Source organism: Bos indicus, chromosome 15 (assembly GCF_029378745.1).
Source record: "Bos indicus isolate NIAB-ARS_2022 breed Sahiwal x Tharparkar chromosome 15, NIAB-ARS_B.indTharparkar_mat_pri_1.0, whole genome shotgun sequence".
Classification (NCBI taxonomy): domain Eukaryota; kingdom Metazoa; phylum Chordata; class Mammalia; order Artiodactyla; family Bovidae; genus Bos; species Bos indicus.
In genome coordinates, this window is record NC_091774.1 from 81,524,183 (window position 1) to 81,549,638 (window position 25,456).

General features: G+C 52.7%; 1 protein-coding gene across 2 annotated transcripts; it reads left to right on the top strand.

Annotated features, from left to right (window-relative positions):
* The first annotated feature begins 3,100 nt into the window (after positions 1 to 3,100).
* ZDHHC5 (zinc finger DHHC-type palmitoyltransferase 5) lies at positions 3,101 to 25,448 on the top strand. Of its 2 annotated transcripts, none has more exons than XM_070804294.1 (12): positions 3,101 to 3,252; positions 6,122 to 7,319; positions 14,575 to 14,696; positions 18,656 to 18,813; positions 19,959 to 20,131; positions 20,271 to 20,373; positions 20,927 to 21,018; positions 21,431 to 21,563; positions 21,989 to 22,112; positions 22,406 to 22,518; positions 22,967 to 23,823; positions 24,227 to 25,448. In XM_070804294.1, the coding sequence occupies exons 2-12, from the start codon at positions 7,216 to 7,218 to the stop codon at positions 24,390 to 24,392; spliced, it is 2,145 nt and encodes a 714-aa protein (XP_070660395.1). In that variant the 5' UTR covers positions 3,101 to 3,252; positions 6,122 to 7,215; the 3' UTR covers positions 24,393 to 25,448. The 2 variants fall into 2 exon arrangements, with proteins under 2 accessions (XP_070660395.1, XP_019830758.2); XM_019975199.2 differs by lacking the exon at positions 3,101 to 3,252 and adding an exon at positions 3,838 to 3,855.
* The last annotated feature ends 8 nt before the right edge of the window (positions 25,449 to 25,456 follow it).

A 25,456-nucleotide genomic window follows, 5' to 3' on the forward strand; every position in this document is an offset into this window, starting at 1 on the left:
ATGAGGTATTGCTTGACATACATAGCAAAGTAATTTACGTGAAGTTTGGTGGTCTGGATATCTCATTGTTTTAGTCTAGATTTTGCAATACTTTTCAGAAGTGGCTATCAATTTAAATCTTGTGTTCTATTAAACATCCTTTCCAGGAAATATCTTGCACAATTCTAAGGAAAATTGGAAAAGAAAATGGAATCTCTCTCTAAACCCTGGGATAGTTTATGCCACTGTCAGTACTCATCCAGCTAAGAGCTTGGTGTTCAGTAATCCAGTGTCCTAGGGGAGTTCAGTGTATGTGGCTGGTCAGTGGGCTGTCCAATGCTCATTCCCATTTAGCACTGTCTAGCCAAGAGACAAAACAATTTATAGGTTCTTAGACTGTTGAAAGTGGGAAAAGGAAAATGCCTAATTTGTGAACTTGGAGAAATGAAGTCTTAAAAGTCCAAGAAAAGGGACTTCCCTGACCGTTCAGTGGTCAAGACCCTGTACTTCCAGTGCAGGGGGCACAGGCCCGGTCCCTGACTGGGGAACCAGAATTCTGCAAGGTGTGCCACACAGCCAAAAAATAATGACAACAAACCCAAGAAAAATACAGATAAATGAAATTTTATCTTTCCCTAAGGAAACAAATTAAGCTGTTTTACAAACAGGAAAGCCTCTACAAATAAATATTTTATCTCTAATAACACCTTAACTTTACCTACCCTAAGGTAGAAAGTTTAAAAACTTTGCATTTTTAAAAAGTACACAGTCATTAAGAGAACTCTCCAGTGTGTTGCAAGAAATGGTAGATGAAGCCTTTAGCCAGAATGAACTACAGCCTGTTGACACATGCCATGCCAGAAAAGGAACTAGGCTAGACCTCAGAAAACAGAAGGCAGGCCTTCTCCTTCCCTTGCCGCTCAGCTTCTAAACATCAGAGCAGTTAAAGCAGCAACATGTGACACCAAAGCCGAGGACAGACAGCAGGATTTAGAATCACACTTCACAGGTGAGAAACCTTGGCTTCAGAGAACTGGCTGGTGGAACACTTTTTTGAAAGACTATTATGTAATAGCCAGAGCAGAAAATGGCCTTGAGCTAAATCAGGAGAGAACACTGGGCCTTGCTCTTGGGTTCACAGCTGTGTAGGAGTAAATAGGGCAAACCATGGTGCTGAGATCTAGGCAGAACTGGCCAGCAGCTTGCCATGGGCAGCACCTTCTGGAGAACCTTTTCCTTCCTTTGGCCTGTATTTCCGGACTGCCCAAGGTTAGGCGTGGGGTCGTCCAGCCCCTGTGCTACAGCGAAACACTAAGGCAATTAAGCGAGGCCCAACCAGTCCATCCTAAAGGAGATCAGTCCTGGGTGTTCATTGGAAGGACTGATGCTGAAGCTGAAACTCCAATACTCTGGCCACCTGATGTGAAGAACTGATTCATTGGAAAAGACCCTGATGCTGGGAAAGATTGAGGGCAGGAGGAGAAGGGGACGACAGAGGATGAAATGGTTGGATGGCATCACCGACTCAATGGACATGGGTTTGGGTGGACTCCGGGAGTTGGTGATGGACAGGGAGGCCTGGTGTGCTGCCATCCATTGGGGCAGTGTCTAACATGACTGAGAGACTGAACTGAACTGAACCGAGTTTCAGGTGTACAGCAAAGTGAGTTATACATATACACATATCTCTGGTGGCTCAGATGGTAAAGAATGTGCCTGCAATGTGGGAGACCTCGGTTTGATTCCTGGGTCAGGAAGATCCCCTGGAGAAGGGAAGGGCTTACTCACTCCAGTATTCTTGCCTGGAGAATTCCATGGACAGAGGAGCCTAGTGGGCTACAGTCCATGGGGTCGCAAAGAGTTGGACACGACTGAGTGAATGAACTGAACTGAAACTCTTACTCCAGGGACCGCTGCTGCCTCCGCGCGCACTCCCGGCGTCCCCTCCCACGGGTGGCCCTGGGGCCCCAAGGCTGTTGCCCGCTCTCCTCTCTCTTCTCTCCGGATCTTTGGCTGGAGCTTCGCCCTTCTTGGTAGCTCAGCTGGTGAAGAATCCGCCTGCAATGCACGAGACCCCGGTTCGATTGCTGGGTCAGAAGAGCCGTTGGAGAAGGGATAGGTTACCCACTCCAGTATTCATGGGTTTCCCTGGTGGCTTAGCTGGTAAAGAATCCTTGGGAGTCCTGGGTTCGATCCCTGGGAAGGGAAAATCCCCTGGGGAAGGGAACGGCTGCCCACTCCAGTATTCTGGCCTGGAGAATCCCATGGACAGGGGAGCCTGGAGGGGTCCATGGGGGTCACAAAGAGTCGGACAGGACTGAGTGACTAACACTAACTAACTCGTCCTCTAAACTGAGTCTTCCAGTCGCGGCAGACCCTCCAGGCACAAGCGACAGCCCAGGTCTTGCCATCATCCTGCACCTCTGCTGGTACCGGGGAACTCGCGGACTGGGGACGGTGACATCGATTTTTTAAATAAAGTTTTCGCCATCAAAAAGGGGCGGGGTGGCCGGGGGTTGGCCAATGCACGGAGGGGCTGAAACAGGAAGACGCCAGGGCCCGAGGGTGATTGGTTACCTCAGAAGCCTGTCTGGCTGGTACCACAGTTATTGAGGTGGGGGGGTTTGGGGAATACGGGAGGGTGGCGGCTTGTTCTTGAGAACTTTCAGAAGACACATATAACTATATTTTGCTTCTGAGGCTTTCTGCGTCTATACGGGAGGGGCGGAAAGCGGGACGCAGGAAAAGGGGACCTACTTGCCCGACCATTCCCCCATTTCTGACTCCCGCGCAGTACGCCGACCCTCCCCGGGCAGTCGCCGGCGAAGCCCGACGGCCCTGCGCGCGCGCGCTCTCGTGTGTTCTCGCGTGGCGCGGCGCTCTGCTCCCGCAGCCAATCAGGCCGCGAGGTCGCCGCGGTCGCCGGGGTGAGCGCGCACGCCCTAGGGAGGCGTGGGGGTGGGGGCCGCACGGTGAATGGGAGCGCGCGCGGGGGCGGGCGCGGCGGCGTGAGCCGCATGAATGAGAGAAACGCGCCCCGCGCGAGACGCAACGCGCGCGCCCGGCGCCTGGAGCCAATGGGAGCGCGGAGAGGGCGGGCGACCCGGCCCTGAGGGCAACGGCCGCGCGCCGGCTGGAAGGCGAGCGTCGCCGGGCGGGCGCGCGCGTCGCGGGGCGGGCGCGGAGCGTGCGGGGGCCGCGCGCTGCCTCTCAGAGGCCGGACGGCACTGCCGGGAGGCGGCGGCGGCGGCGGCGACGCGGAGCTGGCCGCGGGTGAGTGCCGGGGCCGCTGGCCTCTGCGGAAGCGGAAGTGCGGGGTCCGGGGGTGGGAGGGGAGCATGACCTCTAGGGAAGGGGGACCGAGGAGGGGAGGCGGTGGGAGTCCCCGCTCCGTGTCCGGGCCGGGTCCTCCGGCCGCGGCCGGACCCTCGGGCCCCGGAGAAGAGCGACCGGCAGAGGCCGGGGCTTCCCTCAGGGCCGGGTCGTGAGGGGACCCGGGCCCCTGCGGCCGCCGACCCGGTCCTCCTTGTGGGCCGATCCTGCCCCGGACGGCGACCCTCGGCGTCCCGGCCCCGGGGTGGGGACTGGGCTCCGCTCTCTCCCTGCGGCTCGAGTCCCTCTCCCCGCTCTACCGACCCTTGTTGTGGTCCAAGCCTCATCCTGTTACCTGTCCCCTCGCATCCGCCCGCTTCCATCCCTACCCCCACCAGCCTGGAGCTCCCTGCTCCCAGTACTTTGTACTTTTCACAAGTGGGAGCTCCACTGCGCTGGCCATTATTTTGCCTATAGGAATCCTGTGGGGCAGGAAGGTTGAAAGTGTTTACCGACCTGGCCAAATGGAGACGTCGAAATGAGAAGTAAAAGTTCTGGAAGGAGGTTTGGGATCAGATATATGTTATCCTCTAGACAGCGTCTCTGCCTTGGCGTTTTCGCTTCTTGGGTATTGCCATCTTGTCTAGGTTGACCTTATATTCGCCTCCCCTATTATTTTTTAATCCCGGGATCCCTTTGTACAATATTAAATCTCTTCAGAGTAGTCAGTATCACCTAGTCGTTAAAACCCACCTAATACAAGATTAGTATGGCCAGGTACCTTGCTACCTCGGTTTATAAAGATCACACCCATGTTAAACCCCTCTTTGGCTGTTCAGCGGGTATCTTGACGTGTGGATTATTCCAGACGTACTGATAACTTTGTATTCGGATTTGCAGTATTATACTGTTACACCACTTTATCTTAACAAACAGGACTTGTGCCCTCAGTCTTGCTGTCCTGTCCATTCACCCCTTTAAGGAGGTACTTGTGTTAAAACTTCGCTAAAGCCTTGAAACAGCACAGTATACGTGGTCGCCTTCGGTAGAGTACTCTGCCTGGCGGTGTCACACACGTGCCTGTCCACCTTGGTCATACTAGTGTGGGTCCAGACTGCTGGTTCTGCTGAACCACACTCACGCTGCAGTCTCATCTCGGTTACTCACAGAACATCCTTCTGCTCTGACCTGGTGTGTCTTTAGTAGACCCAGTGTCTCCTTAGGTTTTGTCTTGTCACTTCTAATATATATCCTCTAAATATCTTAGGCTGATCACTTTTGTTTCCCAGTACTGTCCTCCCCAAATGGCCTGGCCTTTTATGACTCTGAATTACTTTGGCAATACTAGCCCACTTGACTTTTTTCCTGTCAGAAAAATATAATCTGAAATAACATATGGTATCTAAATGATATCCTACCCTAGATAAAATATAAGCAGTGCAATTTTCTATCTTCTCCAATCTTTGAGGCTTTGAGGGAAAAGTTTAATAGTACTGTGTGCAAACTAAGAATTTGCTCCTTGCTGTTAACAAAGTTACTGAGGCCTAAATTCAGAAAGTTTGGCTTTGATTCCTGTAGGAATTATTCTATTCTAATAATGCTGTGTGGCCCTCTAAAACAACATTTTATGTGTGTGAGTGAGAAAGCGCATGAGCGCATCTTGAAGGAAGATTTGTCTCCTATGCCATAGAAAGGAGGAAGTGATGGATTCCAGGGTACATTCATATTTCACTATTCAAAACTTCTGATATTTTCATCTCTGTCTTTGGTATTAGGGAGATACCACACCTCTTGGATGGGGGGAAAAAAAAACAAACCTTAAGTAAAATGTTTGGTCTGCAGATTCCAAGTTGTCTTCAGCAGACAGGTGGTGTAGTAGATGAGAAAGGTAGGAAAGGTTTGCTTTGGCAGAGGGGGCCTGTGAACTGTGAGTTCTGAACCTGACTGCTTAGTAGACGGCTTCAGGCATTCTCTAACCTTCAGTTTTATGGAGTGGGATAAGGAACTGTGTCATCAGATAATGTGAGTTAAGTGCTTTGACATCACTAGATGAAAAGCATCCCATACAATGCAAAGTGTTATTTTGCTACTACCATCAACAGAAATAATTGCTATTCTTAATCATATCAGGGAAGGTGGGGTCCCTTGACTTCCTATTAGGCCAGTATAGGAGCAGAAAACTGTTGACTTGGGAAGAGAAAGACCAGCCCCTCTGGTTGCCTCAGTTTCTCCTAGAGGGCATCTCACCTTTCAGTGCAGGGACATTTCTCATCCAGGTCCTTTCGTGAGTTATTTCAGAAGACCAGAAATTCAGCTTTTGCCTCTCTTAAGGTTGTGACTAAAATCATAGAAGGATAAGAGCGAGAGAGACATAGAAAGGAAATGAGCCTGACTGTCCTAATTTTGTCCTACTTTTTTCATTGTAGCAATAAATATTCTCTTTGTTCAAAGGGCAGTCTCTTTTCTAGGACCGCCCTTCTCTGCTGTGCTGTTGTTTGTTTTCCGATTTTGATATTCTTGGTATTTGTTACTGCCATTGGTGTCAGGTGGGACGGGCCCCCTCTGTGCCGAGAGCTAGTTCTCTGATGCTCTTAGGCCAGGTGAAGCCATGGTTTTCTTTCTTCAAAATGAAGAGCGCTTGGAAGAGGGAAGAATTCGAGCCCACTGTCCTCCCAGTTCGGAGTCCTTCCCACATACACATAGTGAAGTAGAAAATCATCTTCTTTCAGAGGGCACATTTTAATAGGATACCTTATGGGGTTTTAGCCTCAGTGTTCCTAAGAAATGCCGTGAAAACATTTCTCTGATCAAGGTATTTGTTTTTCTCCAGGTGAGGCACCATAACCTAGTTGAACTCTGTATCCAGAAAGCCCAAGATTAAAGAAGATCAGAGACACTGACTAACCTGGAAACAGGGACCTCTTGGGAATTTTGCTTTCATCCACAGTGACCTTCCAAACATATCATCAAGTGGAATTGATTTTCTTCATTTTATTTTGCTTATTGGGAAGAACATGGCTTCGGGAATTTTGTGTTTCCCTTCAGTTTTGCATGAACTCTGCAGGAAACGGAGCCCTTGAAGGGTTTGGGAGTAACGAGAAGAGACTGAAGACGGACAGGCTTGTGCCCGTGCACACCCTCGGCTCTGTTTTCCCTCCCCCCTTCAAAGAAAAGGATTTACAACTCAACCTTGTAACAGCTGCTGCCCAGCTTTAGCCATCAAGAGAAAGTAAATAAAATTAAACCACGACTGCCACTGCCAGACGACAAGCCCTGAAGTCAAGGTGTGGGAGTGGTGGCGTGGAGAAAACCGCCTGAGAGGGACAAGGACTGCAGTGACGACAGTTCTCTTTAAAGCTGGAAGGGGCCCCAGGTCCCTTCTTGGATTGAAGTAGAAACACAGGGCACCTCTCTCGGGGGCCGCTCACCCTCCGGTGGGAGTGAGGTGGTCCTGGTGTCTCCTCGGAAGACTTTTCCTCGCGAGAGGTGTTCCGTGCTCCCCCGCCTCCTCCCCTCCTTCCCTGCGGAGGACCTGCCTCCCTCCATGCGCTGTTGCCCGGCCTGCCCAGCCGCCCGTGCTCTCTACCTGCGGCCCTCTGCATGTGTGCGGCCTCCTGTGTGTCTCCGGGTCTCAAGCTGTACCGCTTGTGCTTCTTAATCGCTCCTCCCGCCTTGCTCTGGGGAGCTGGTTCCTCGTCATCTGGAGTCACCTTTCCCCCTCCCATGTGCTTTCCCTCCTTGGAGATCTCTTGACCTTTGCTTTGATTTGGGAGGGGGAAGGGTGGTGGTTCCAAGCTTTCTGTGTCCCTGGTTTCCTCGGTCCTCCGCTCTCCGTGGCCTCCCCTTGTCCCGTGTTCTGGTCTGTTCTGCCGCTGTGTGGGCCTGTGCTATGCGGCAGGGCAGATCTCCCAGCAGAGCTCCAACATGCCCGCAGAGTCTGCAAAGAGGTTCAAACCCAGCAAGTATGTTCCCGTCTCGGCAGCTGCCATCTTCTTAGTGGGAGCCACAACCCTCTTCTTTGCCTTTACGTGAGTTTCCTCCCAGCAGTGGTGTGGGGTGGGGAGGGGAGGGGGTATGTTTCCTCTTGAGTTGGGCTCCTTACTCGCAACGCTGAGTGACTGGGACTGTTTGAGGTCTAACACAGGTAAAGGGAAACCCAGAGGTGTGGTGAGAAGCGTTAAGGCTCTCTGCTCGGTCCTCTGCCTTCCCCGCCTCCCTTCCTCTGGAGTCACAGATGTCTTCCTCTTTTCCTACCCATTTTCATCATTAGACGATTCTGAACTAGAAAGGAGGTGGGAGGGAGTCACCAGAGAGGATGAAGCAGCCTCAGCAGTCGGTTCTGTGAGAGAACTGGACTCGACGGAAGGTTCGTCAAGTAGTCGTGGCTTTTCCCCAGGTTCACTGAAGCTCAGACCTGCGATTGTGGGGACTCAGAGTCCTGGATAATCTCAGACTTGATTTAGAGGGTCTGCAGTTGAGACGGTTTTGGCCTTTAGTGTTGCTCAGATGGTTTCCGTTGTGGTGTGGGTGTGGTTTTAACTGTGCTGTGTGACGTGCAAGATGTTTCCCTGGCCCGGGATCGAACCCAGGCCCCATGGTACAGGCACTGAATCCTCGGCCCTCGGCCCCCGGGGAAGCCCTGGTTTTCTTAGGGTCGAAGCTGGAGAAGTGAAGGCCACTGGGAAAGAGCAGGTCAAGAAGAGAGTCCTAGAAGGCTTCCTTTACTTCGGCTCCTGCTGAAGGGGATGGCAGGCATTTCTCCCATTCCATGGTCCTTTTAGGAAAAGCAGTTGGCGTTGAAAGACTTCCCACTTAGGATATTCAGCCTTTGTTCATCTGCTTGTTACTGGAGGGGATCTGAGTGATTTGTCTTCATTCTTTTCCCTGTTACTTCAGCTGCCGACTACCTGGCAAGCGTATTTGCTGTTACCTGTTTATAATTTAACATACACCAGGCTTCTGAGCCTTAAACTGTTGAGTCATTGAGTTAGTGTTCTAGTTGTAGCTCTTGAAACAATCAGAGCATGCTAGATTTTCTGGGGTGTTGACTCTGCTGTGATTCAGGCTCAAACCTAATTGTGGGGTGCTGGTTAGAGCCAGTGTGAGGTGGCTGGCAAGAAGAAGATGAATTGGAGTGATCGGGAATAAAAGCAGTTTGGACTCATTGAAGGATGACTGAAGCGGGCAGTTACTGTTATGGGGAGAAAGTAGAACAGAAATTAAAGTCTGTGATAGGAGGGAAGGAACCACCTCCCTCCAAATAGAGCTTCTGATGCCAAAAGGAATTCTCAAAACTGGGTTGTTTGGCCAAAAGAGTAATAATGCAGAAGTAAAGTAAATGCAGTGTTTTTCTGTTTGGTTTTTAAACAAGGGAAGGATGAACCTGTTATCTAAGGTCTGAGCATCATCCCGCCTCCCACCTCACCCTTGGCAGAGCAGACAGGTCACAGAGTCTTTGGGCCTGGCCCTTCGGCCTGAGCACACCTGTGGAGTCCCTCGGGTTCAACCCTGCCTTCCAAAAAGGAGGGCTGAGTCTTCGGTGTCAGGCTTGCTTGGGTTCTGCCGTCGCGGCCACTGCGTGGAGTCGGTGTTTTTACCGAGGGTGTTTACACGAGGTCTCGGTGTCTTTGCTGCAGCTGTGGCGCTGCTAGGAGGGGCAGGTTCAAGACTAATCTGACACCCTTCCACCCACCTGATGGGAGAGGGAGTCGTTTCCTTTAAGAGGCAAAGCCTTTGGGAAGCGAAGAGATTGGGGACTGGCTCTGTGGTTTCTCTTTCAACCCATCCATTCCTGAGTTGGGGCAAGCAGAATCTTCGGTCTTAATTTGCTCCTCTGGAGCCATTGAAGTGTTTGGCTGGTTCTACCAGTTTTGCCACAAAGAGTTGTCCTGACATAGGCATTTTCTCAACTGATAGTTGAAGCTGTTTAACCTACTTTCCTGTTGCCTGGTGCCAGAAAAGTCAGGGGCCCTCCTTACTCCCTGCGCTCTCAGCTCCAGGAGAAAGGGTTTTGGAGGACAGGCTTGACTCTTACTTGCATTGTTGCCTCTAACCCTAAGTGAGAAGCACGTTAAGACTTCACTCGAGTTCCGCCGGCAGTCTCCTCGGGACGCGGGTCTGGCTGGCCTTTGCGCTCCGGGTTCGCCCCTGCCTGCCTCATGGGGACGTGATGGACACCCTGTCTGTCTCAGGGCCCTGGTGCTCGTGGCCTCTGCAGTGCTCTTCTCCTCCTCTGCATCTGATCGTCGCAGCGCCTGCGCACGCGGGTGCCTGGCTCGAGGTAGCACTCTTCTCCCAAACTGCCCCAGCCCTTCTGAGGTTCAGTGCTCCATTTAAAACATACACACCTGAAAAAGACTGCTTTCAGATAGGCTGGAGGAAGGCTCTTCTGGAACCAGCTCCTGCTGGGCCTCGAGTTGGCCCCTGCCACCACCCTACTCCCCCACCCGGCTGCCGATGGCTGTTCTCACATCAGGGCAGGCCCCAGGTGAGAGCTCCTCTGGGGCCTACAGGCCTGGGAGGAGGAGGAGGAGCCCTCTTGATTGGCAGGTGTAGTTTGTGGAGAACTAGGCACAGTTCACCCTCCGTGTTTCTTTGTCAAGCAGGGAAAGCGTTGAGCAGAAATTAGCAGTTGGGTGTGGTCAGCAAGACGTGATGTTCTGCTCCAGAGGAGCTCGCCTGGAACTGCTGAGGTCTCCCCCGTGACCTCTCGTTTACAGCCTTTGTCCAGCACTGAAACCAAGCAGGAGCTATCGGGGACCCTGTGGTTCTTTACTCTTGCAACTGTTTGGGAAGTCGGGGGCCTGCTAAAGGAACCTCCCGGTCCCGGTTAGGTAATAGACCCTGCATTTAAGGTCACCGGCCTGGACCCCACCTGGCTTTGCTGGCTTTTGTGATGGGCAGCGGGCAATTCCAGGGGAGAGGAATAAGCCCTGTTTGGGGAAGCTGGTTCTGGTAAAGTCGGTTAGCTGCTGCGGGCCTCCGTCTTCTCTGTATAATGAGGAAGTTGACCTAGAGAGTTTATTTAAGCAATATGCCCTTTTTTTTTTTTCCCCACTGAGCTCTTCTGTGGAACCCAGTATATAAAGTGTAAGGGTAGGACCGCTCTGGTTCAAGAGAGGCTGGCGCATAGAGCCCCAGACCCTGGGTATCTCCTCTTTGCCTTCCTGGGGACCCCGAGACCTCCTTAGGGCTCCTAGCAATACCATTAGAAATAAGTCCCTGAATCGCATCCTCTAAAGCCTCCTTGAGCTGTGGTGGGATGTCAGCCAGTGTCCGAGGTGTCTGTTTCTAAAACCGGTGGGGCGGGCATGGGGGTAAAGTCTGGGCCGAGAGTCATCCTCTGCAGGAAGGGAAGTCAGGGTTGTCCAGAAACCCGTGCCAGTCCTACCAAGGCCCTAGCCGTGGAGGAGCTTCCGCCTTTCCCGTCTCTGCGTCTCGCCCCTCCAGCGTCTCACCGGCTGAGCTGGGCAAGCTTGGTGACTCCCTCCGGGTTTCTTTCTCATGACTGCAGAGGTGCTGGCACCTGATTTGAGTGGGAGCAGCCTCGTGATGTAGGGCATTAATTGAGCAGTGGTGGTTCTTTTCCTTCCCACGTTGTTTTCTCATCCAGGAATACATGCCCAAGTCCTGCATCTTGTACTCGGCTGCTTGACAGTCTGGAGAAGACAGGACAAATCCAGTGTTTCCTGAGAAATTTACCCACCTAGAAGGGAAGGGATTGTTTTCCGTGGAATCTTGAGGATCCCCCGGGCAAGAAGTGGGATGTTATTTCTAGGCTTGCCTCATCACCAAGGAACACTCCGCATACGCTCGGAGTAGGTGCTAGGCATGGCAGGAATGCATAGACCTGTGCTTTAGGAGCAAATACCTCTGTGGTGTTCTTGAATCTGATATCCAGACCGAGGAAGTGCAGTTAGGGAGGGAGGTGGGGCTGGAATGATAATTGATGATGATGGAGATGGTTAATAATGTGTTTTGTTTGCTGCTTCTATCTTGTGAATCCTCATACTAAGCCAGCTAGTTTAAAAGGAATTGGAAGCTCTTCTCAGACGTTGTCTCTTTCATTCTCGTATCTGTATGATGTAGCTGATGTAACAAGCTTGCAGAGTTTCCTGTAAATTACCTAAGGCTACAATAGCAAAGCATTGATGAAGACAGGATTGAAATCCAAAGCTTCTTGACTCCTACTTTAGTTTTTTCACCAGGAATTTAATTATATATATATATGGAAGAGTTAGGGCTGGGGAACAGATTTTCAGTACTGTGAGTATTGAAACCCATCCTCCCAATTTTGGAGAAGGCAATGGCAAGCCACTCCAGTGTTCTTGCCTGGAGAATTCCCAGGGACAGGGGAGCCTGGTGGGCTGCTGTCCATGGGGTCGCACAGAGTCGGACATGACTGAAGTGACTTAGCAGCAGCAGCAGCTCCAATTTTATTTGGCCTTGGAAACAGGAGTGCTGGAGCGGCGGGCAGAAGAACCTGTTCTCCCTGGGGTGGTGTAGGTCTGGGAGTCTCACCCGTGAGTCAGCCAGCCTTCTGAGTGACGCCACTCCCTGCGCTCGGAGCTCTGTGATTACCGCCTTCGGCGGAGGACGAGCCCCAACAGCTCCTCAGCTCAGGTCTCACCTCCTCCCATCAAAGGCAGCAGATTGAGACAGGCCACTTGAGGGGGTCACCTAGGAATCTGGCAAAGTACTGTAGCAGTGGCAAGCCCCTCCTGGAGCCAGGCAGGATGTGGGATATGGCAGGAGCAGGCGCTGCTCGCAAGGCCTCCCCTTGGTGGGAGGTGCCTGACTTGGAGTGCTCAGGCTGGAAGCAGTAGTCTTTGACTTGAATCTAGGAGCAGGGCTCGCCCGTGCCGTGGAGCTGTTTGCATCCTTTCTAGATCCTTGCCACAGTGGGGATCGGCTTTATTTTGGAACTTTTGTTTTTTATTTTGGAACAGAGATGGGAACTTGATTCTAGGGTCATACACTTCAGCTGGGAGGGGTTGATATCCAGAAGGTTGTAAGGGGCGAAGTTCATTATCCAGGGGCTGGTGGTTGGCAGGATGTCCTAGGAATGGAGCGATTTGCTTTGTTTGGAAATGCAGAAACTGAGGAAAGAATGGGCTCAGAAAGACTGACCTCTGTCAGGGGCCGGCGTGTCCCTGTCCACTGTAGTTTCACTCAGAGACGGAAGGACCCTTACTGTTTCCGAAGCTCCAGAGGCCACAGTAGCCAGTTCTAGGAATGAGACTTTTAAATCACAGAGACCTCAGTGTTCTAAGGATTTAATTCCTTTTCCCCTTCTAATTATCTTCCCAGGCTGTAGGAGTCAAGTGAGTCACCCTTTCTCCTCTTCCCTGGGTGGAAATTGAAGTGACAGCTAAGAAGCAGGGAGGGGCTCTGACCTGGATGACTGGTTTTCAGTTTCTCTCCCTCCCTCAGAGGAGCCTAGGAGGTCGTGCTTTGGGTGGGGCTGTGTGAAGACTCTGCCTTCTTGCTTGTGTTCCACCCCAAACCCTGCCAAGGTGTGGGGTCAACTTTTTTGAATCAGCCCCCAGAGGAAGAGGCTTCCTAGGAGACTTTGGCAGAATAAAACTAGAGCCGTTACTGGAGGTCTGTTTTTCCTTGAAATCACTGCCCTGGCTCTAGCTTCATGGTTTTGTCTCCCAAGTAGGTACTGGCCCATCAAGAGAGGCAGAGTTAACTGGTAGTTACTACCTAAGACACCCTGGCACATCGTGAATGTTTGCTTCAGTCTTTTTTAATGATTGGCTAAATAGAGTTTGAGTCAATGGTGGTGGTGGAGGCTTGCGAGGGGCTCTGTGACTGCCAGCGTGGCCTCTTATTGTTAGCTTGCTGTCATGTTGTGTTGTTGCTCAGTCGCATCCGAGTCTTTTGCAGCCTCGTGGGCTGTAGCTCGCCAGGCCCCTCTGTCCACGGGATTCCCCAGGCAGGCATCCTGGAATGGTTTGCCATGTCGTCCTTCAGGGGATGTTGCCAGCCAGGGATGGAACCCACGTCTCTCGCGTCTGCGGCGGACTCTGTACTGCCGAGCCACCAGGGAAGCCCTGTCGTTGGTTTATTCCTCACCGAGGAGCTCCGTTCGTTTGAACGTCCTGAATCACCACTCAGGGCTGTGCTTGTTGTTCGGATGGAGACAGATCCGCTCTCCGCAGAATCCAGGCCTGCCGTGGATTAAGTCTCCGGAGTCTTGTCCTGCTGGCGCCTCTTCCTTTCCTTCAGCGAACTCTTCCTCTCCTTCCGGCTGCTCTGGGTGAAGGGGGACAGGGACAGATGCTGGCCTAATTCTGGAGATTAAGTTCCCAGCCACAGAGCAGATTAGGGTGTTCAGCCACTGTCTTGTAGTGGGAAGTTCTTCTGAGCTGAGCCGGGAGAGAGGGCGTTTGATACCAGGGACCCGGCAGGCAGCTCATCAGCTGTCCTGACACTTGCAGGAACCGCCCTTGGGGAAGGGTGAGCGGGCTGCATTCCGGAGGCTTCTGTCCTGACGGAAGCTGAGCGCCCAGCTCACTCTTGGTGTCAAGGAGAAGTTCCCTAAAGCCTTCTTGTGGTTTGAACTTGGAGTACTCGATGCATGTGGCCTGCTGCTTTTCCTTGCAGGATTTAGGGCCACTTTGGTCTGATACCTTCTCTCTCTCTCTCTCTTTTCTCCTCCACTCTTCTGCTTCATTTGTTGATCTCAGGGTCTTGGTATCCTTCCTTATCTATGAGTGGTTTCCTTTTGTTTACCCTGAGAACTAGCCTCTAGTTGAATAGAATTCTCTGAAGTATCTGATACAGATTTGTATCTATAATGGATCTGAAGAAACTTTAAGCAGTGGCGAGTGATTTGGAGCCAGCGAGGCAGGTGGTGGTCCCTGCTCTGGGCCAGCGTGCGGGTCAGTGGGGCATGGCTGGGGGCCAGGGGCCTCGGGGTGTCCCAGAGCAGGACTGCAGCTGGTGTCGGTTACATTCTTAGTCCCTGCTCCTGGGCCTGGTTAAGAGGAGGTCAGGACAGAGGCCATGACATGTGGGCGATCCACAGGTTAGGAATGAATTTGAAGAACACAGACTTCAGTGCAAGGGCTTATGAGTCTTGTACCTTGATCTAAAATGAGCATTTCCCTGGGAAACTAGACCCACTTGTTGGGGAGGATGAAGATAATTTGAGACAGCGAAGGTGAGCCACACGAGATGTGTATATAGGTGTGGGGCGCACACACCTATGTTTTTTTATACAGCCGCTGTCCTGAGTGTCGAGGCAGCCCCTCATTCTGTTTATTATCTGTGCAGCTGTCCAGGGCTGAGCCTGTCCGTGTCGCCTGCAGTGCCCGTCTACAATGCGGTGGTGTTTCTCTTTGTGCTGGCCAATTTCAGCATGGCCACCTTCATGGACCCAGGGGTCTTCCCTCGAGGTAAGATCTCCCTCTTCTCTCTCGGAACTGCCTTTGAGAAAAATGAGTTTTGGCGTACACGATTGGTCTGGGGCCTTCGGGGTCTTGCGTTTTGGGATACTCCTGTAGTTTAATGGTGAAAAGCATGTCAAGGTTTTATAACTTCTAGGCCTGTGATCCACTTTGGGTCAACTCTGGTTTTCAGTTACTCATTCAGCAGAAATTTATTTCAGGCGTATGGGTTGGGCATTATTGCTAGCTTTGATAATATCTAAGATAAATCAGAGAGTAACACTGTGATACAACCTGTAACGGAAGCATGAACAAGGTTCTGTGGGACCTTGGAAAGGGTGCACTTATCCTGCCCAGGTAAACTGGGGAAATGCTGTTGGAGGTGGGGAGAGAAGATCTTACCACGTGGAGGATGGGAGGGAAGGGCACTTAGGCAGAGGAAGCAGCGTGTGACTGAACTGTGACCGGGAAACACAGAATGTGGTGGGTGGAAGACAGTGCAGGGTCAGGCCAGGGGGCAGAGGTAAACCAGAGCCCAGGGTGGAAGACTGTATGTCGCACAGATGACAGTTCTTCCTTTGGACAGCAAGAGGTCTTGAACAAGAGGAATCATGGGATCAGATTTCCTTTCACAAAAGTAATTCTTAAGAACAAATAGATACCTTTTGGGAGGCTACTGCAATAATGCAAACCAGATGAACTTGAATTCAAAGCTGGATTTACAGATTTAGACCCAGGAGAATTTTTCACGACTAATCACTTATTAGGTGAGAGTGAGAGGGTAAAGGAATTGTCTAGGGTGGTTCCACCATTCCTAACTTGAAAGATAGGTTGGATGCTGGTTTTCATGAACTCAGATCCAAGTTACAGGAACGTTGAGCAGTTTTGGAGGGAAGACAGAGCATCTTAGACACGTTGGGATACTTAATGGATCGTTCTGGCTTCCCTCATAGCTCAGTTGGTAAAGAATCCACCTGCAATGCAGGAGACCCCAGTTTAATTGCTAGGTCGGGAAGATCCCCTGGAGAAGGGACAGGCTACCCGCTCCAGTATTCTGGCCTGGAGAATTCCATGGACTATATAGTCCGTGGCATTGCAAAGAGTCAGACACGATTGAGCGACTTTCACTCCATTCCACTTCACTTCAGTGGATCGTCAGGTGCAGTTTACCCGGTCGCATCTGAGGAGTGAGGCTCGTGGCAGAGTCCTCAGTCTCGTAGATCTGTCAGCAGCAGGAGTGAGGCTGTCTAGAGAAAGTAGAATGAGGTTAGGAAGGAGCGCGTGTCAGCCTGACCAGCCTCGATTAATAATGAGCAGAGGAGAAGGAGCCATTGAGGAGAGCTGGGCAAGAAGAGAAGGCAGGAGGAGAAATGCACAAAGTGGGAGCCCAGGGAGCTAACGACACAGCTGACGGTTGGCGTTACCAGAAGTGAAGTTGAGCGGTGTGGGAACTCCAAGTTGCCCGTTGTTTTAGTAATTAAGAAATTGGTGATCTTAGTAAGAATTGCTTGAGACACCCCTGTTGTTCAGTAGTTAAGACTCTGCGTGTCCGCTGCAGGGGGCATAGGGTCGGTCCCTGGTTGGGAAACCAAGATTGCAGAGCTTCATGGCATGGCCAAAAAGATACAGCACACACACAGGAATCTTTACTTTCTGGTCCTGCTGTGCAGCTTAGGGGATCTTAGTTCCCTGACCAGGGATTGAACCCAAGCCCCAGCAGCGAAAGCGCCGAGTCCTGACCACTGAACCACCAGGGAATTCCCAACAAGAATAGTTTTAATCGTGTGTTTATGCATGTGGGAGAGAGACAGTGAAGTTACCGAAACTGCAGTGGTTCGTAAGCCAGGGAATGGAACATGAGGGAGCATCGTCCTCGAGGATTAAGGTTATTCTTTCAGGAAGTTGAGCAGAGAAGGCAGAAGGTGGAGTGTCTTCGGTGAGAGGGAAGGGTCTCGTTTGTTTTGTGATACAGAAGGCATTAGCATGCTGGTAGCATGAGGAGGTGGAGAAGGAAATGGCAACCCACTCCAGTGTCCTTGCCTGGAGAATCCCAGGGATGGGAGAGCCTGGTGGGCTGCCGTCTGTGGGGTCACACAGAGTCGGACACGACTGAAGTGACTTAGCAGCAGCAGCAGCAGTATGAGGAGGTGGAGCCAGAGAAGAGAGAGAGACTGAAGTTGAGGGAAGTGGGTAATTGAAGAGTGACCGGGAGGAAGAGCGTTTCCCCTCTCCTGGCGGAAGGGTGCTGCTCACAGAGCTGGGCTGTTTCTGGAACAGGAGGCGAGAGTGAGGCCCAGCATGGCTGGGATGAGGTAGGAGGAGTGGCTGCTGGCGGTTTTTGCTGATGGCGTCTAACTTTCTCTCACACTTGCGGTTGCCTCATGAGAGACGCTGGGGTTGGGCAGCAGCTGCAGCGTGGGGAGGCGTGTCTAAGACTCACCGCTCACAAAGCCCGTGTCGCCGTGCTCTGCGGCTTCTGTGTCAAAGGCGAGCGTACCAGGAGGTGCTTTGAGATCCTAACGCCAAGGAAGGCTGCTGTACCAAGTGTTTAATGGTCATTTATCAAATATTTACTGATGATTATGGTCATTTGCGATTTTTTTTTTTAAGATCCTTGCTTTCAAGTAGCTCTGTCTAGAAGGGAAGATAGGGAAGACATTTACATAGATACATACACTGGTGACTTTTAAGAGTAATCAAAAAACTGTAGAACTGTAAGAAGAGAAAGAGCTCACTTCTGATAGACGACGGTGTGGAAGAATCAGTTATTTCAAAATAAGTAGCGTTTGAATTTTTTCCTTTAAACAAGTAGAACCTTCATAATGTAGAAAGTATAAAATAGATGGTGAAAGTCGCTCCGTCGTGTCTGACTCCACGGAACTCTCCAGGCCAGAACACTGGAGTGGGGAGCCTTTCCCTTCTCCAGGGGATCCTCCTGACCCAGGGATCGAACCCAGGTCTCCCTCATTGCAGGTGGATTCTTTACCGGCTGAGTCATAAGGGAAGCCCATCAAATAGATAAATGTCACCTGTAATTTCACAGCCCAGGGATAACTACTGTTACATTGTCATACGTTTTCCTTCAGTCAGCATTTTGAAGACTTACACATATAATGTTTATACATACCATACACCTGTAGCACATACATGCGTGTCTATTTTTGTTTTCAAAATGGGATCTTTTAGTTTGTACAGTAATTTACCTTGTCCTTTTTCACTTAGTTACATTGTTAGCATTTCCCTTAGTCAGTAAATTTGAAAACTTTAATAATCACTACACCATCACTTATTTAATTTTTCTTTCCCACAGGTATTTTTTTTTTTTAGATTAATAATTTAATGAAAATTGCCTACTGTAGATGAAGGCAAATAATGTTTCAGTTTTGAAGTGGGGTGGTGAGTTTTTTATTGTCACAGTTGATTCACAGTGTTGTATTGCTTTCTGCTGTATGAGTTTCTGATAGCTGAGAATTGAAAGGGCGTTCAGGGAAAGACAGTGTCTGGAACCAAGAACAGTACAGACATGTATGGGGAATCAGGGGAAGGCCTTTGACAAGGGGCTGTGCATGGAGAGAAGGCTCATGCTAGTTCGTTCCTCCCCCGTTTGGATTGCTGTAGTTCAGTCGTGTACTTGTAAATATTGAGCTTTTATGCAGACTCATTATATATGTACTTTGATATGTAAGTCATATATTTCTTTTGAAGTATATTCATAATATGTAAACTAAGAATCCCAGCCTATCCATATCGGAGCCGCCTCTGAGTCATCCTCTTAACCGCTTTCCCCAGTGTAAATTACTTCCTCATTTCCGCGGTGGTGTATGTAGAGCTGATCTCGAAGCGTCAAGCTGCCGGTCCCTGGCCTCCCTCTCATTAGACTGCATTCCTTGAAGGCAGTGTCACTGCGTCCCCAGTGCCTAGTACAGTTGCGGCACAGCCGTGTTTTCAGGAACGTTTCCTCTCTACAGCTGAAGAGGATGAAGACAAAGAAGACGACTTCCGGGCGCCGCTTTACAAAACCGTGGAGATCAAGGGCATCCAGGTGCGCATGAAATGGTGCGCCACCTGCCGCTTCTACCGGCCTCCCCGCTGTTCCCACTGCAGCGTCTGCGACAACTGCGTGGAGGTGAGCGCCGGCGGGACGCCCAGGCCATCTGCGGCCTGCCCGAAGAATCGGGGTGGGTCCTGTGGGCTCTGGCCCAGGGCGGCTCCTGGGGCTGTTCTCGCTCTGCCAGAGTGCTGGCAGCCACATACGTGTGAGAGGCGCCCTGTGCGCGGCCTGTTGCGGGCGGTACCCCAGTGGGCAGGCACAGGCTCTCCCACCCCCAGTCAGAGCTCTGGCCTTCCGTCCCTGGCCCAGCTTCTCGCTTCTTTGTCCTGGCTCCGTGTTCGCTCTGTCTCCCACGCCATCATGCTGCTGCGTTCACCTTTTACAGTAGGTAACTGATGAGAACCCACCATCCAGCACAAGGAGCTCAGTGCCCTGTGGTGACCTCAGCGGGCAGGGGTCCACACAAAGGGGTCCATGGCTACACATGGCTGATGCGCTTGCTGTACAGCAGGAGCTGACAGCACGGTAAAGCGGCTATACTCAGATAAAAATTTAAAAAGAAATGTGCAATTTTCAAGTTAAAAACACACAAAACAAATTATACAATTATATTTCTCTTTCTGTCCTTCTGCATTCCTTGTCTTTTATTTTTAACCCTTTTCCCAGTCCATTTTTACTTGGCTATAAGCAGTTGCCTACTAGATTTTTTTTCTGAGCCTTTTTTTTTTAAAAAAAAAGAAAAGAAAAATCTTAATGGATTTGCAAGCCTCTGACATTTGTGCCTGTCAGAGTTCCTTGGTCCCATAGGATAAACTGTGAGAGATGGCCTTGGCCTTTGATCAACCTCTGGAGGGTCTTGGTTACAGATTGATGTGTTAAGTCACTTCAGTCGTTCCAATTCTGTACAGCCCTTTGGACTGTAGCCTCCCAGGCTCCTCTGTCCATGGGATGATCCAGGCAAGAACGCTGGAGTGGACTGCCATTTCCTTCTCCAGGGGGCCTTCCCGACCCCGGGTGGAACGTGTGTCTCTCAGGCCTGCTGCCTTGGCCGGCGGGTCCTTTACTATTCTCTCCCACCTGGGAAGCCCTACGGAGTGATAGACAAGCTGCAGGGGCCTGTTTTTACATTTTGCAACTAAATGGTGAACGTGACCACACATCGCTCAGAGCAGCGTTTAGTTCTGTCTGCCGTGGCCCCAGCCTGCCTTGTCCACCCGCAGGAGTTCGACCACCACTGCCCCTGGGTGAACAACTGCATCGGCCGCCGGAACTACCGTTACTTCTTCCTCTTCCTCCTCTCCCTGACGGCCCACATCACGGGCGTGTTTGGCTTCGGCCTCCTCTACGTCCTCTACCACATGGAGGAGCTCTCCGGGGTCCGCACGGCCGTCACGTATCCTTTGAGGCCTGTGGGTCGCTGGACTGCTCGGGGCGGGGGTCTGCGGTGGCGGGGGTCCTAGGGACGGCGGCCACAGCAGGGCCCGGGGCGGGCCAGACCATGGGGCTCTGCTCTCCTTGACCGCTGGCTTCAGGATGGCCGTGATGTGTGTAGCTGGCTTGTTCTTCATCCCGGTCGCTGGCCTCACGGGGTTCCATGTGGTGCTGGTGGCCAGGGGACGCACCACCAATGAACAGGTAGGAGGAGACGTGATGGGAGGCCGTGATGGGAAAGCAGGCTTGTGTCTCAGCCCAGGGATTAGCGTATACTTTTTGTGATGAGGTGTCCACGTTCCTCATGTAAGCATGGGAACAAGCCATGTCTTAGTTAATAAGCATTTATAGACTGTGTCCTCGGTACTGGACGCTTTGGGCTCTGAGCCAGTAGAAACGGTGAAGACCTGGGCCGGCCCTCAGGAAGCTTGTAGTTCCTTCCCTGCACGTGGTAGTAGCTAATGGGACTTGCTTACTCGTACGTAGAGATCCCCACTTTCCGTAAAGAAACTGATGTTTAGGGTCAGGTAGCTACTGTGAGATGGACCTAGAAATTGAACTGACGACCCCGACTAGAGTTCCCATTCGCAGTCACCACAAAGACGCGCTTCTTTGTAACATACACGCAGGATTGTATGTTACTCATTCTTATGTCTCCCAGTAGTGGGTGCACAGTAAGTTGTCGCCGACGGTGTGTTGGCTTCTGGAGGTCACGGTGCCCTTGTCTGACTGACCTGGTCCTTTCTCCTCCGTCCAGGTCACGGGTAAGTTCCGGGGAGGCGTGAACCCCTTCACCAATGGCTGCTGTAACAACGTCAGCCGTGTTCTCTGCAGCTCGCCAGCGCCCAGGTACACTTGCCCCGTGCTCCAGTGCTCACCCTCGGTCACACACGTCCGTTGTCTTTGGGTTGGCTCTGGTGTGGGGGTCTGCCTTTTAGGGTAGGTTCTCCTAGAACGGGAAGTGCTGAAGTGCCGACCTTCAGACCCTGTGAGTCTGGTGCGTTCTTTAGATGGTACTCCCTTTGGAGAGGTGAGAATGAGATTTACTCCAGCGTGCCTCGAGCTGGTTGTGTCAGCCCAGAGGCCTGGTCTTGCTGTCGGTCTTGTACTCCATAGAATCAGAGAAACCAGTTCAATTCTGGTCTTTCCCCTGGCCGGCTAGGACTCCTTCTTGTATCTGTAAAAGTGCTTTCCATAGGGTCGGCAGCCAGTAGATATTTTTAAATGACTGAATAAAAGCCCTCTCACTCCTAACACTCAGGTATTTGGGGAGACCAAAGAAAGAGAAGACAATTGTCATCAGACCGCCCTTCCTTCGGCCCGAAGTGTCAGACGGTCAGATAACCGTGAAGATCATGGACAATGGCATCCAGGGGGAGCTGAGGAGGACTAAGGTAGGGGAGCAGGGGGTAACGCCGGGCACCTCGGGGAGCTGCCTCCACGGCAGAGGTGGAAGCTTGCTTTGTTTAAATCTCTTACCATATTTATCACTTTCTGGTTTGTTTTGGAGTTACTTAAATACGTAACTACTTTTCCCATTGCATTTTAAGTTCATTAACAGAAACTGAGTCCATTCCTCCGCAAGCCTTTCTAGGACTTAACATAGAGCTTACGGGTGGCAGGAGCTCAACAAGTAGTTGGTGGAAATAATGCCAGAATGAAACCCTTGTTGAGGAAAACCTCTCTCTCCAGCACCGTCCCCAGAGTGACTGGTTTCTCCTTTCCTAGTTGAGAAGCACATGATGATGCCCCCCGCCCTCCTTCCCCCCATTTTGTACTTCGAGTCGCCCTGACCCTCCCTTCTGCCTCATTTCTCCAGTCTAAAGGCAGCCTGGAGGTAACAGAAAGCCAGTCAGCAGATGCAGAACCGCCCCCACCTCCTAAGCCGGACCTGAGCCGTTACACGGGGCTACGGACACACCTCAGTTTGGCCACTAATGAGGGTGAGTGTGGCCGCAGGAGTGAGATCACTCCAGAGATGGCACGGGCGAGGGCTGGGGGAGGCCGCTGCGCTGTGACTGAGAAAACCCAGAAGGCGGTGCTTGAACCACTTCTGCAGACAGTGGGAGAGGGGTCCCACGGAGCTTGGGCCGTGGTGGGGCTGCTGCGTGCGTGTGCCGCCAGAGTGCACGCCCAGCTGTGTGTGTGCACTCACTCACTCTGGTTCTGGGCTGGCTGAGTCTGTAGTCTTGGTTTCAGCACACTCGTGTATGTCCCTGGGCCTCTTTTCCTGCAGAGAGCAGCCTCTTGGGCAAGGACAGCCCCCCTACACCCACCATGTACAAGTACCGGCCGGGCTACAGCAGCAGCAGCGCATCAGCCGCCATGCCTCATTCATCCAGCGCCAAGGTACTGAGTGCTCGCGAGGAAGTAGGGCTGGAATGTAGGCCACCCATTCTGGGAAAACGGGGACGGGCGAAGGGGAGGAAGCACCAAAAGGGAGAGAAGAGAAGCAAAGGCGTATTGCTCCTTGTCGGCACTGGTGGTGCTGAGTCTCCTTGCTGCCTGTCCTTCACCCCAGAGGGGCCCCTGTGGCCCCATCCATGAGGCCCTGAGGACAGCCTCAGCTGAGCTCAAAGCCCAGCTCCGCCGCTGCAGACGCTCCTTAACCTGTCTGCGCCTCACTTCCTGCTGTTCCTAATCAGAGATGAGCCTCGGGGGTTAAACATGGGAATGCAGGTGAACTCTAAGCATGTTGCTGGTGCGTGACACACACTGATTTTGACGACTCCTTGGGCTCCGGGGCCTTGCGTCTGGCGGGAAGGGTGGCTAGAGCCAGCTCTGCTTTCTCCCTCAGCTGAGTCGCGGGGACAGCCTGAAGGAGCCGCCCTCCATCGCAGAGAGCAGCCGCCAGCCCAGCTACCGCTCGGAGCCAAGCCTGGAGCCTGAGAGCTTCCGCTCGCCCACCTTGGGCAAAGGCTTCCCCTTTGACCCGCTGTCCAGTGGCTCGCGCTCCTCCAGCCTCAAGTCCGCCCAGGGCACGGGCTTCGAGCTGGGCCCACTGCAGTCCATCCGCTCCGAGGGCACGACCTCCACCTCCTACAAGAGCCTGGCCAACCAGACGCGAAACGGGAGCCTGTCTTACGACAGCCTGCTCACACCCTCCGACAGCCCCGATTTCGAGTCTGTGCAGGCGGGCCCGGAGCCAGAGCCGCCTCTGGGCTACACATCTCCCTTCCTGTCGGCCCGGCTGGCCCAGCAGCGGGAGGCCGAGCGGCACCCCCGCCTGGCGCCCGGTGGCCCGGCGCCCCGCGAGCCCTCGCCCGTCCGCTACGACAACCTGTCGCGCCACATCGTGGCCTCCCTGCAGGAACGTGAGAAGCTGCTGCGCCAGTCACCGCCGCCGGGCCGCGAGGAGGAGCCGGGCCTGGGGGACTCGGGCGTCCAGTGCACGCCCGGCTCGGGCCACGCGCCGCGCACCAGTTCCTCCTCTGACGACTCCAAGCGCTCACCCCTGGGCAAGACGCCACTGGCACGCCCAGTGGCCCCCCGGTTCGGCAAGCCGGATGGGCTGAGGGGCCGGGGACTCGCCTCCCCTGAACCAGGCCTGCCCGCCCCCTACCTGGGCCGCTCCGTGTCTTACAGCAGCCAGAAGGCCCCCCCTGGCGTCCCGGAGACGGAGGAAGTGGCCCTGCAGCCGTTACTGACGCCCAAGTAAGTGTCCTCGGCCTGGCTCCAGTACGCTGCCTGCAGGCGGCCTCGGGGTTCCTGAAGCTCGCGGACCCGGCTCGGCCTGCCTGGGGAGAGCCCTGCCTTCCCGTTCCTCTTGCTTCCTCCCTGGGCCTCGCCTCTCGAAAGGCCGAGGAGAGGACGTTTCCCTTAGTTTCATCTCCCTAAAAAGCAGTTTGTTTGCCGGAGAGGAAGTGAGCAGTGTGGCTGCTCCTGGGGAGGAGGAATAATTAGGGGAGAGCTTGTCAACGGGGCAATAAAATGAAAGGGGGTGTTTGGGTCAGCGAGGTGTATGTAGAGAGCACTGCGTTTTCTCTCAACCTGTTTCAAAGTGCATCCCTTTGCTGTGTCGTGTTGTACGCTGACCCCGCTCTCCTTTACTTCCCAGAGATGAAGTACAGCTCAAGACCGCCTACAGCAAATCCAACGGACAGCCCAAGAGCATAGGCTCAGCCCCCCCCGGCCCGGGCCAGCCACCTCTCAGCAGCCCCACGAGGGGAGGCGTCAAGAAGGTGTCGGGGGTGGGGGGCACCACGTACGAGATCTCGGTGTGAGCCCGGCCCCCTCCTCTGCACCTGCACCAAAGGGCCCCCTCCCCGGCACGGACATGTGTAAACCGCCGATTCCGAGAGGAAGAGGGGCGTTTCATAAGATGCGGGGGCTGGGGGGTCAGAGCGTGGGGGCCCCGAGACTGGGGTGGCGACCCCCCTTCACCTTTCTAGACCCCCCCCTCCCCCACCCCCTGGACCAGACTCAGTGGACATTTGTGCAATTGCTCGCCCTGGAGGGAACCAGATCATTTTTAAACCAGAAATAATTTTTTTTATTATTGTTACGGATTCTATTTTTTTCCTCTTCTGCGTTACCAGGTGTGTGTGTACATATATATATATATATATATATATATTATAAATATCAAAGAAATTATATATCTATCCTGGGATGGGCAGATGAGGGAGGGAGGTGTGTGCGGGGCCCCTTACTCTTCCTGTTCCTCAGACCAGCCGGAAGAGGGGAGACGTCCTGAGGTCTTCCTCTTCCCCACGGCTCCCGCTCTTGGTCCCAGCTCCCGTCCAAGGACACAGCACCCTGTGCTGGTGCTCAGGAGAGAGACCCAGGGAGAGGAGAGGCAGGGCAGGGTCTGTCAGAGGAGGAGGGCGCCTCAGCCCCTTGACTGGTGGTGGTGGTGGGGTGGTCAGAAGGGCTTGGCGGAGCTCCAGCAACAATACTGGGGTAGCCCCCCTTCTTGGGGGAGAGGGAGCAGCAGAGCAGGCTTCTTTAGCGGGCCCCTCAAAGCCCCCCTCCCCCGTTCACATGGTTAACGTCATTTTTAAACCCAAGGCCGGGAAAGAAGAATCCAAAAAGCAATATTTCTCATCACATGCCAAAAACGGGATGGAGAGAAGGAGCGGCAGGCCTAGGCCCCTCCAGCTGTCCCTTGGGGGTCCCCCCTGCCCACCTCAGTATGGTGCTGGGTAGAGGGGATACCTGGGTTCTCACCTTCAAAAACAGGGGCGACCCCAGCCTCCAGACAGAGGCCCTTTTATTTTTTATTCTGATTAGCCATTTTAAACCAACAAGGAATAAAAAGAAATCCTGATCTAACCAGCCCCGCCGA